Source organism: Cibotium barometz, chromosome 60 (assembly GCF_041138505.1).
Source record: "Cibotium barometz isolate CiBa-2024 chromosome 60, ASM4113850v1, whole genome shotgun sequence".
Lineage (NCBI taxonomy): Eukaryota > Viridiplantae > Streptophyta > Polypodiopsida > Cyatheales > Cibotiaceae > Cibotium > Cibotium barometz.
Window position 1 is genome coordinate 36,854,434 of NC_141105.1, and position 12,982 is coordinate 36,867,415.

Below are 12,982 nucleotides of genomic sequence, written 5' to 3' on the forward strand. Positions count from 1 at the left end.
GAATTGCAGGTTGGGTGCAATGCAAGCTGCAAGAGAAAGAGGGACAAAGAGAGAGACAGAGAGGAGGGCATCGTTAATGGCATTGCAACTTTTCGTCTTGATGTCACTAGGGTAGATTCAAACCCATTAAAGGTGTGTGAGAGAGAGAGAGAGAGAGAGAGAGAGAGATCCATGCGGCCTTGCAAGTACCAAATGGGTGCATTCTCTCTCTTTGACAACACGAACAAAAGTTATTGATGCAAGGAAAATAAACAAATAGGACTCCAGCTAAGCCAAAAAAACTATTCAAAAAGACCCAGCTGTTTGCAGCATAACAAAATGGAGTTTCCATATATATTATTATGAGTTTGAGTAAAATAATTGATCAATTCAAAATGTCAAAAGTTTTCATTGAAGTAGTAGCTGTGACAGAGAGACAGAGAGAGAGAGAGAGAGAGAGAGGGGGGGGGGGGGAGTGGGGAGTTTACACAACATTTGTAGAGGCGCTATAGGCCTGCTGGCCAAAATAAGCGAGTCTTAGCTACACTCCAACATCCATTATTATGCATGTGAGTCTTTACAAAGACGGATGAAGAAACCCTGCTCATGTACACCTCTCTATAGGGACAGGTTTCTACCAGATCGGCACAAGACCCGTATCGTTTAACAAAACCCATGAATTTCCATGAAGACCACCACTGACTAGGCTTGTTGTCCATCTCACAAACTGTCCTGAAATACAAGCTCATAATCTTTCCTCATATTTGGACAACACCCCCTGAACTCCCAAGTTAATTTTGACTATTCTTGGTAAAAATAAATGGCCAGTCACGGGTGAAGGCCAAAGCCAATCAAGCCGGACATTCAAATAAGGTAAGAATTCCTCTTCACTGCAATGTGAACTTTAGGCCCATTAGTTAGAGAAGTGACAACCTTGAAACCTACCTGGATGAAAAATGATCATTACAATCCACCATCTTCACTATGAGTTACGATGTTTGCTTGATAGTGCTGACAAGGCCCTTACCAATGTTCTCATTGTTCTTGAGCAACTGAACTTGGTAACGCGTAGGTGTTTACAAAGGCAATGTAAGTCGGGTCAAGCTGTGTGTATTTGAGAAGGAAGTTGAGCTAACCTTTCTGCAATGGAATGCGCCCGTCCCCCCCTCGCCCTCCCCCTCCCAAAAGAACATCAAGGTTCAGCATTCTCCTCTTCTCAACATCATGAAAAGATGGTTACCCCATGAGAGAATATAAATCAATTGCACCTATCTGCAGCTCTCCTGAGGTACATGAAGAGCGACAGATATCACACACTAATAATATTCAGTTCATCACCAAAGAGGACAGGCATACTAGGCACCACAATTGTAACATCCCCACAAATGAGCTAAGCTCCACAACTATGACATCACCGATTTCGAGCCAACAGGCCAGCCATTCCTCTCAGCTTCAAAACTGGCTTCCGCTCAGCATATGGACTTGCCTCTAATAACACATGTTTATTGTGCTATGGCATTCAGTTCTGGACTCAATTGTTGATGCACAAAAGCACAGTTCCCTCCATTTCGGCATCCTTTAGGGGTATTAAAGTACACACACAACTTTTTGGCCCTCCCTCCTGGTTTACGAAAGATGCCCAGGGCAGTTTGCATGTTTTTATATCCAGCATCTATCACTAAGCTCCTAAAAGGTAGACCTCTCTGAGAAGTCATGTCCTGATGCAATATGCCATTCATTGAAGGGCTAGCACTCTGTAATGCCTGCACTGACTGCATGCTACACGCTACACTCGGCTTGTGAATATGGCCTTTATAAAATCCATTTTGACATGGAACAGAAGCTACATCTTTTATCATCTTTGCATGCACAAGGGATGGGTCTTGTGGATTCAAACATTTGAATGGGCTATGTGAAGAATTGTAACCCCTAATAGTTTTCCCATCCCAAGCATGCACTCCCGGCATTGCTCCAACCTCTGGCTTCAAGGCAGTTCCCCCGGGAGGACAGGGACTCTCTGAAACATTTGGTGGCAAACTTGTTGGCATACAAGAGTTTACATTCGCGAAGTGACATATATTTGCAGTTTCACTTGCATTTGGTGGTATTTTAGATGAAGCATTAATCAAAGCCTCTTCTGTCCATTTCGAAAGCACACTCACTGGTGAAGGAAAACCTGCATTCAAGTGCCCCACATAATCAGCCTGTAACCAATTTAAGGGACTGGGAAAAGGTTCTCCCACAAACCGTTTGAGATTATGATGATTTTGATTTAGTTGACCAGCCGTACCTACTTCATTTCCTTTGATTAGTACTGCTGATTCCTTGGGAACTTGGTTAGAGCAAGTCAGAGATTTTATCAATGTGGGGTTTCTGAGAATCTCAACTAGAAGTTCTTGGTCCACCAGATCACTTCCTCCCAATTTATTGACGACCATGCAAGCTGCAGCTGCTGCAGCAGCAATGTTAGGATCAGCATCACTTGTCGGGGGGCCTTGCCTATACTCCTTAGAATCTGCTTCAGGAATAATGTGCAAGATGCCTTCTCTGGATGTACGAAGCTCAGCCTTCTGACCATCAGCGAGCTTTCGATGTTCTGAACCACAATAATCAGCGAGCTTTCGATGTTCTGAACCACAATAATCAGACAAACACAAGCCTTGATAAGTCTGATGTAGTTCCATAAGTTTACCCACAGTGCCCTGCTGTTTTTCAAAAATGTCAAAATACAGGCCAGATTAAAATTGTGGAGCCCATCCTTCGCCGAAACATCGAAACAGATTCACCTTAGAATAGAAAGATGCTCTTCATTTGTTATTTTAAATTTACCTTGCATAGATACATCTGATAGATGATCTTCTTCAGTGGTCTTCTTCCCACATTCAGCTTCTTCACCGTTCTCATCCTCCTCCTCAACAGGGATCAAGGGTATTTGCGGAATAAAAGTGTCATGAAGAACCTTGAAACTCTCTTGTGGTTCAGCAGAACTGCAAAAAGTCCATCCAATGCAACATTAAGCAGCTATCGAGAGGACACAATAAAAGCGGTTGTTAAACCCAAGAAAGCCTAATGTTGCAACTTCTACCTGTCAGGAATAGAAGTCAGGCGGGGATAGAAACCCTCCAACACCCTCATTTCTCTCTGTTTCTGCACACCTACTTCTGCACTTTCTTCTCCTTCTGCCACCCACCAAGCACAATCCAAGACAAACTGCGAAGGAACATAACATCAATGAGAAACATGATATGGAGACACATGAACTCAGGGTGCCTGTAGAAACAGCATGCACCCTATCTAAAATCACCTAAATGCTACTACAATAACATGCAGAATATCACTACCTTCTGTGGTTGACACCATGGGTTTTCGATAGCCATAGATGCCTCTGACACACCATCAACCCGAGCACATTTACCATGGAATCCTGGAGGCGTACCCAAATCTTCATTCACCTCCGACATAGAATCAACCCGAGCACGTTTTGCCATATAACCATGGAATCCTGGGGGTATATCTGATTCTTCATTCAAAAGATTGCTGTGTGCATGGAAGTTCCTTGGTTGCAAAAACTCTCGATTTCCAGACCCTAACATAGACGGAGCATCCTCCAAATGAAACAATCGTACCTGTAATTCAGAACTCAAATTAGGTATTAAGGGTGGTCTTACGTATAAAACCTTTTGGCATCGCATGTAAAAATTTAAAAACACACAATTGCAAGGAATCTTCACTGTTGTCTTATGGTTTCATGGCTTTCTCCCAAAGAAAACCATGGTTTTCTGAGTGTAATCTAGTGCATTTCTTCGTACAATCAAGGCCAAGTCTTTGGAAACAACTTTGCTCATGCTTCTGGTGCACAAGATAGCGGCATATCATTAGTTCTTGAGGGAAAAGTAATGGGTGCCTTTCTGGCTGCAAGCAGTATCTTCTTACCCATACACATTGCATAGGTGAACCTAATTATTTTCCTCATGCTTCCAGTGCACACAAATCAAAGGGAAAAGTAACGGGTGCTTTTCTGGATGCAAGCAATCTTGGCTCCTGATTGTTTTTGGTCGAACAATAACCAATCTACACATGGCCTCGAGCAGCATCAATCTTCCAAACACCGACCAACAACCAAAGCCCATATTTGGCACAATGTTATATCTTCTTACCTATGCACATTGCATAAGTGAACCTATGTGTCGAACCTTTGAGTTCAGCACCTCCCCGCTCTAAACATGATGAGTTCCATGATTGGATCATCAGTAGAATATAGATACATATCACATTTAATAATTCGGGGATGTTGATGCATTCTCCATGCGGAATGAATAGACAAGAGACTCAAACTTCTACTACTCATCATAAAGACATTCTAATTTCTTGTTATTAGTGAGGACATTCCATAAAGCTCATTAATGATCTATGATTGGACACTCCAGGTATACATTTAAAGTTGGGAATCTCATGCCACTGGAAACACCTTCTCCCTTCCCTTCAAGATGAGTTTTCTCAAGGCTCCTTCTCCAGAAATCAATTTGTGACATTCGCGCTACCATTTATTAGTGTAGCAAACCTTTAGAATGTGTGAACTTTAAACCATTTAGAATAATACCACCCACACTGAGACATCCATTCAAATACGTTGACAGTTTCTTAGTCTGGTCACTCAGGGGAATGGAGTGGCACTGATGTGAGCATTGAAGAAACACCATCAAAGAAAGGAAAAATCAGAAACGATGCCGTCAGTGCAAAAACCCGCCAAAGCAAGGACAAATCAGGAAAGATGACCAGCGTAAACACTAGACACCCCAAACCAGGCACAGCTTCACTAATTTTGAACTCATTGACATAAGGTCACAAGAAATACCAAGCCTGGAAAAGCCCAGTGAAGATGCCATTGAGCTTCCAAAACCCATTTTCTAGGTTAAGGCTATCATCAATAAAAACTGGATGGCTGCAAGCATAGGCAACCCCACTTTCTCAGGCCTGGTGGTATTCTCCTCCACTTGGCAATAAGGAAAGGACCTTAGGGGTTGGCAGCCCCTGGCGATGAACACAACATGCCTGGAGGTGCGTGCGATCAAACTGAGCAGATACCACCCACACTGAGACATCCATTCAAATACGTTGACAGTTTCTTAGTCTGGTCACTCAGGGGAATGGAGTGGCACTGATGTGAGGATTGAAGAAACACCATCAAAGAAAGGAAAAATCAGAAACGATGCCGTCAGTGCAAAAACCCGCCAAAGCAAGGACAAATCAGGAAAGATGACCAGCGTAGACACTAGACACCCCAAACCAGGCACAGCTTCACTAATTTTGAACTCATTGACATAAGGTCACAAGAAATACCAAGCCTGGAAAAGCCCAGTGAAGATGCCATTGAGCTTCCAAAACCCATTTTCTAGGTTAAGGCTATCATCAATAAAAACTGGATGGCTGCAAGCATAGGCAACCCCACTTTCTCAGGCCTGGTGGTATTCTCCTCCACTTGGCAATAAGGAAAGGACCTTAGGGGTTGGCAGCCCCTGGCGATGAACACAACATGCCTGGAGGTGCGTGCGATCAAACTGAGCAGATGGCGCACGCCGCAGATAGAAATTCTTTCAACCATATGCCCAATCATACGCCCGGAATGCCTGCACTGCGTACGGCCATGTCTAGCAACGTGAGCCACTGAGCATATTACGCTTGGGAATGTGTACGGCCACGCTTTAAGGCGTGTCGGCCATGCTTTAAGGCATGTGGCGGTGTATACGGCCACGCTTCGCGATGATGCCATGCGTCCGTACATCGAGACCTATACTGCGGAAAGCACAAACTATGCGGTAGCGATTCAAAAGAGCACAGAAGAACCCACCTGACACATCTTATCTTCCGTCGGCCAAGTCACAGTTTTCTCTCTTCCACGCTTAGGCCTACCTTCAACTCTCTTGCTTACAGGAGAGAAGTGCTCCTCACCCCTCACAGAGTGAGAGAAGAAGACTTCTGGGGCCATGTGCGTGTCTTGGATTAGGATAGCAAGGGAGCCTTGAAACACAGGACGTTTTCCTGCTAGAGATGCCAATCTTCTTATCTTATCTTCTCAAGTGCCGACGATGCTGGGGTGGTTGTGATGGAGAAGATATAGGGAACCCTAGAAATTTAGGGTTTCAGGGGGATTTTATTTTATTTTTTTTGAATTTGCGTTGCGTTTCTAAAATCGCGTTTGTTTTTTTCTTACTTGATAAAAAAAGGCTGTCGTGGCAGCGTGGCACCTAAATAACTTGTGGTTGCCATGTGTCCTCATTTATCTCCTCTACATTATTATTCTTCTCACTATTCTTTCCCTTGTCATAGCATTAATCCACGTGTCACTCGAGACCATTTTATTTCACCACTTGTAACAAAGGAGAATTAAAGTGTGAAGGACAAGCTTCATTCACATTTCAAATTCAAATTTTAGAGGTGTAAGGAGGGGACAGTGCTAGTGCTCACTTATGTAATGGAAACTTATCTCTCTTCCTCAAATACAACACCCCATCATTATATGTAAGGTGTATCTATTTGAGGATATAATAAGTAAGCACACCTCACACCAATTTAAAAAAAAGTACAAGCAATAACCATTTCTAGTTTTGAAAAACATTTTTTCTTAACAAAAAATCTACATACATGCACACATAAACACGTGTACCTACACACACAGACACACACATGCACACACACTGTCTCGTGTGCACGTGCGCACACGCTCGCACGAACTCAAGCACACTCACATACACATACACGCACAGACTCATGCAAGCATACAAGCACACTTGCATATGCACATGCATGCACACAACTGTGCATGCACACAGAATCGACACACCCAATCACCCACATACACATGCGTGTACACGCCCACACAAGTGCACATAACGCACATACACACACTCGCTTCTTGCACACACAGACAAACAAATGCACACATACTCTCGTACGTAGTACACACACACACACACACACACACACTCATGTACACACACACACACATACGCGCATATAGTCGTAAACTTACATGCACACATGCACACACAAATGACTACGCATATACACAAAGACACACACTCAAATGCATACACACAGAATTGACACACACCTAATCACCCACATGCATGTGTGTGCACACACACCCACACACGTGCACATGATGCACATACACACACATGCACATGACGCACATACACACACATGCACATACATACATATACAAATACACCTGCATGCACACACTCCAGTGTACACACATGTATGTATGCATGCACACATAAGCGCATGTGCACGCTTGCACACACACATATGCATACATTTACACATGCATCCACACACACATGCACATAGATGCACACGCACACACTCTCTTACGTATGTGCACACAGACACATACACGTACATATACATAGGTGCGTGCACAGATAAGCACACACATGGTGCACTCACAACAAATGTGATTGTCGGCACCACACACAATCCTATGCACGCGCACGCAAAGTTGGCACACATAGTCTCAACATGACGGTAGCCTGAGCCACCTTCATTAAGGCTTCAGACACAGACATGTGTGCACACACTATTGACACAAACACACACACAGAGTTGGCGTGCACACACTCGACACACATATGCATGCATATACACACATACACTTCCACTCATTTGCACACACATAAACACACAGAATCGACACACACACTTTCACATGTACATTGAATCGATACATACATGCATGTATATGCACACCCACCCACACATGTGTGCACACACATACATATACATGAAAGGCACATATACTTAAAGGCATACACACATATACACACACTCTTGCATGCTTACACACACACACATACTCACACTTGTTTTTGAGATATCAAGCTCATCTAGTGAGGCGGTGGACACTGATGACCCGCCTGGGAGATAGACACCACTGGCATGGTTGGTGAGATTATGGGTGATATGCGGCCAGTGGGATGACAGGCTGTGTGACACCCATTCTAGAGACTGGCATAGTTATAACGCCAGCTCATTTAGTTGGGTTCACACTATAGAGAATCCTAGTATGTATTTGGTTGAGTACCTTTCATATGGTGTGTGCTCTTATCTTTGTATATGGTGTGTTGAGTGTTGAGTGAAGAAGAAGAAGATTTTCAGCCTCTCATCTTGTGTGCTCTCTTTTAGGGTTTTGTGAGTGTGTGTGTGTGCTTGCAAGAGCTCAAGCTCTCTTCTCCCCTGCATCTTTTCATGGTATCAGAGCCAGGTTCATGCTAAGGGCTGAGCTCAAGCAAGAGAAGCACAGGACGCGGTACGAGGGTAAGAGCTTCAACTACTCTTCCCTATTTGTGTTGGCGACTACACCCTTGTCTCTTGGGAGCTCTACGGGAGGCACCGACAAACGATCTCTGATTGAGGAGCTTTCTTCGCGGGAGTAAAGCTATAGGGCAACTATATTGTCCTATCGGACGGAATTTTTCGGGCGCATTACGACCTCCATTTTTCAGAAAGCAGGCGATTTTGAGCACTGCGAGTAAGTCATCGATTCTCTGTAGAACTCTGTTTTAAGAACTACAGGAAGACAGATTGGTTGTGCAGACACTGTGTGTGCTGCAAGGAGGTTAACAGTTACCATTGGGCGTATGTATACACATTGAGGTCACTGGTTGTGACATTTGAGTGTAGTACAGTACCGCTACAGAAAATACAGCACTTTGTGCAGAACAAACTAGAGTGCTGTTTCTGGCAAGATGTCAAATGATGGCATAAACCAAATTGTGGCGACTACACCCTTGTCTCTTGGGAGCTCTACGGGAGGCACCGACAAACAATCTCTGATTGAGGAGCTTTCTTCGCGGGAGTAAAGCTATAGGGCAACTATATTGTCCTATCGGACGGAATTTTTCGGGCGCGTTACAACCTCCATTTTTTAGAAAGTAGGCGATTTTGAGCACTGCGAGTAAGTCATCGATTCTCTGTAGAACTCTGTTTTAAGAACTACAGGAAGACAGATTGGTTGTGCAGACACTGTGTGTGCTGCAAGGAGGTTAACAGTTACCATTGGGCGTATGTATACACATTGAGGTCACTGGTTGTGACATTTGAGTGTAGTACAGTACCGCTACAGAAAATACAGCACTTTGTGCAGAACAAACTAGAGTGCTGTTTCTGGCAAGATGTCAAATGATGGCATAAACCAGATTGTGGCGACTACACCCTTGTCTCTTGGGAGCTCTACGGGAGGCACCGACAAACGATCTCTAATTGAGGAGCTTTCTTCGCGGGAGTAAAGCTATAGGGCAACTATATTGTCCTATCGGACGGAATTTTTCGGGCGCGTTACGACCTCCATTTTTCAGAGAGCAGGCGATTTTGAGCACTGCGAGTAAGTCATCGATTCTCTGTAGAACTCTGTTTTAAGAACTACAGGAAGACAGATTGGTTGTGCAGACACTGTGTGTGCTGCAAGGAGGTTAACAGTTACCATTGGGCGTATGTATACACATTGAGGTCACTGGTTGTGACATTTGAGTGTAGTACAGTACCGCTACAGAAAATACAGCACTTTGTGCAGAACAAACTAGAGTGCTGTTTCTGGCAAGATGTCAAATGATGGCATAAACCAGATTGTTGCTGAGAAACTTGATAAGAACAACTTCCATGCTTGGAGGTTTAGGTTGACGAATTTCCTGATCGCAAAAGGGGCATGAAGAGGCACCGGAGATACCGAAGATCAATCCGACTGCCTGCAGATGTGAAAGAGTTTAAGGATTGGAACTAAGGAGCCAGAAAAGTTATGTATTGGCTCTCTATCAGTATACAGGACACCATGATTGGGCACATTCCAGGATGCCAAGTCTCCCAAGGAGGCGTGGGACACCTTGGTAAAACTCTATGAAACAAATACCAAGGCACGAAAGATACAGTTGAAGAATGAACTTCATACTGTGGAGAAAAAGAGTATGTCTGTGAATGACTATGCATTGAAGATAAAGGGTATCGTGGAATCCCTTGCATCTATTGGTGTTTCTGTTGATGACAAGGTGGGAAGTCTGTCTATGTGGTCTCAGGCCACAATACAAGGCGTTAAGACGTCTATTCAGACTCGGGAAAACATTCGCAATTTCACAGATTTGGTGTCTATGTTGATTATAGAAGAGAAGAGCTTGGGTGAAGACCAACAGTCTTCACAAAACAAAAACAGCTCAGAGCAACAGGCCTTCTACACAAGTTCAGGAAGAGGACGAGGTAGAGGAGGCCGTGGACGCAATCAAGGAGGTGGACGCAGTCAAGGAGGTGGCCGAACAGGTAATCAGAATTATGGCAAGCAACAATAACAGTCCTAGAATTTACAACAACAACAATAACACGCAGGCGGAAGAGGCCAATTTAGAGGCAGGGGGAGTCAAAGAGGTCATGGAAATTGGCAAAGGCAGCATAATGATACACGTGGATGCTTTTATTATGGTAAGCCTGGACATATGCAGGCAGATTGTTATTATAAGAAGCAGGCTGACATGCAAAATGGGAAATTGCAACAAAACAACTATGCATCCTCGAGCAGAAACAAACATGAGGATACTGAAAGGTTGTTTGTTATGCAGCATGTCGTGAATGCCATGTCTGAAAATGTTGAAGCGCAGCACATAAAGCTGATGTATGGTACGTTGATTCAGGTGCTTCGAACCACATGACAAGTCATGGGAAGTGGTTCAAGGAGATGAAAAACCTTGAAAGACCAGGTTTTGTGGAAACAAGGGATGACACTGCTCATCTAATTGCCATGTTGGAGATGTGCCATTGTCTATGCAGGATGGCAAAGTGAAGTACCTTGCAGATGTACTTCATGTTCCGAACATAACAAAGAATCTGGTTTCAGTTGGCCAGATGATTGAGCAGGGTTTGCAGGTTCGGTTTTACCCTGATGGTTGTTATGTTGAAGACTTTAAAGACAAGTGTGCAGGTTGGTTGCAAAAGGCAACAGAGTGGGCAGAATGTTTACATTGAATGTAAACATGCCTGAAGTGAGTGATGCGATGTTTGCAAATGGTTCAGGAATTGTTGCAGACACAGACATTGGGCATAAAAGAATTGGACATGTGAATGTGCAGAGAATGAAGTCTATGTAGACTAAAGGAATTGTGACAGGGCTGCCAAAGTTTAAAGTTGAAGGTATGCAGAGAATATGTGAAGCATGCCAATTTGGAAAGCAAACAAAGCATGTATTTCCACGTAACAGAAATGTGAGTAGAAATGCACTAGATGTTGTGCATTCAGATGTATGGGGTCCTACGAAGACCATGTTTATGGGAGGCTGTAGGTATTATGTGACATTTATTGATGACCACACAAGGAAAGTGTGGGTATACTTCATGAAGGAGAAGAGTGAGGTGTTCACTCATTTTCAGAATTTCAGAGTTATGGTTGAAAAGCAATCAGGGAAATATGTAAAGTGCCTAAGGTCAGATGGAGGGGGAGAGTACTTCTCTAATGAGTTCTCTGAATTTTTGAAGAATAATGGTATTCGGAGACAGTTTACATGCAGGTGCACTCTGCAGCAAAATGGAGTTGCTGAGCAAAAAAATAGGCACATTGCTGAGATTGCGTGAGCATTGATGGAAGACAAGAATATGCCGCATAGCTATTTGGGCTGAGGCTGTTTCTACAGCAGTTTACATCATGAACAAGACTCCAACTGCAGCCATACATGATGTAACTCCAGAGGAGAGGTTTACTGGCAGAAAACCTGATTTGTCTCATCTGAAAGTCTTTGGATGCATTGCATTTGTGCATGTGCTAGATGAGCTGAGAACTAAGCTGGATCCAAAAGCAAAAAAAGTGTGTTTATTGGATACTCCCTTGAGCAAAAGGGGTACAAGTGTTATAACCCTGCTACATGTGAGTTGAGGGTAAGCAGGGATGTTGTCTTTGATGAGATGAGCAGCTGGTATGCTGCTGAAAAAGAAGCTGTTGGGGCTGATGTGAGTGAAAATGTGGTTGCACAAAATCAGCAATCATAGTCTTTGAGTGGACCAGGAGAGGAGGCTGTTGGAAATGTGTGTTGGGAGAAAGCTATGGATGAGATGGATGCACTATATGGAAATGAGACTTGGGATTTAGTGCAATTGCCTGAAGGCAAGAAAGCCATTGGATGCAAGTGGGTGTACAAAGTAAAACATAACAGTGATGGAAGCATTAGCAGGTACAAGGCTAGATTGGTAGCCAAAGGATATGCGCAGACATATGGCATTGATTATGAGAAAACTTTCAGCCCAGTTGCGAAGATGGCAACAGTGGGAGTTGTGATAGCAGTGGCTGCGTCAAAGAAATGGTCTTTACATGTAACGAATGCATTCTTGCATGGGGATTTGCAGGAAGAGGTGTATATGTTGCAGCCACCTGGTTATGAGGATGTGAGTCACCTCGAGCATGTTTGCAGGTTGAAGAAAGCCTTGTATGGCTTAAAACAAGCACCAAGAGCATGGTCTGACAAGATTTTTGAATATCTTGTCACACTATTGGCTTTCATGTAGCTAAGCAGATTTCTCGCTGTATGTGAGATACAGTCATAGAGGGGTTGTGCTTGTTGTTATCTATGTAGATGACTTGTTGATCATTACGAGGAACCATGATGCAGAGATCTTTGATGTAAAGATCTTACTTCGATAGAAGTTTGAGATGAAGGATCTGGGGGAGCTCAGATATTTCTTGGGCATTAAGGTGATTACGTCACCACATGGTATTGGATTACTGCAGAGACAGTATGGCTTGGACATGTTGTCCAAGTATGGTATGACAGGCTGTAAGCCTATCTCAGTGCCATTGGATCAGAATGGCAAGTTGAGTGCAGATTCAGGAGAGATTTTGGAGGATACTACTATGTATAGGTGCATAGTAGGAAGCTTGATCTATATGACGATCACCAGGCCAGATTTGAGTTATGCTGTTGGGTTGGTGAGTCAGTTTATGTAGGTTCCTCGGAAGCCACATTTGGATGCATTGA

At 43.7% G+C, this 12,982-nt stretch overlaps 1 protein-coding gene across 2 annotated transcripts; it reads right to left on the minus strand.

Annotated features, from left to right (window-relative positions):
- Positions 1 to 346: 346 nt before the first annotated feature.
- On the minus strand, positions 347 to 6,171 carry LOC147605309 (zinc finger CCCH domain-containing protein 45-like). 2 transcript variants are annotated; one of them, XM_086793882.1, is made up of 6 exons: positions 5,828 to 6,171; positions 3,321 to 3,605; positions 3,065 to 3,189; positions 2,809 to 2,966; positions 2,270 to 2,575; positions 347 to 2,155 (listed from the first exon to the last, which is right to left on the minus strand). In XM_086793882.1, exons 1-6 carry the CDS (start codon positions 5,963 to 5,965, stop codon positions 1,482 to 1,484), a joined length of 1,686 nt encoding a protein of 561 aa, XP_086650008.1. In that variant the 5' UTR covers positions 5,966 to 6,171; the 3' UTR covers positions 347 to 1,481. The 2 variants fall into 2 exon arrangements, with proteins under 2 accessions (XP_086650008.1, XP_086650007.1); XM_086793881.1 differs by having other exon boundaries at positions 2,270 to 2,608; positions 5,828 to 6,159.
- Positions 6,172 to 12,982: the final 6,811 nt, after the last annotated feature.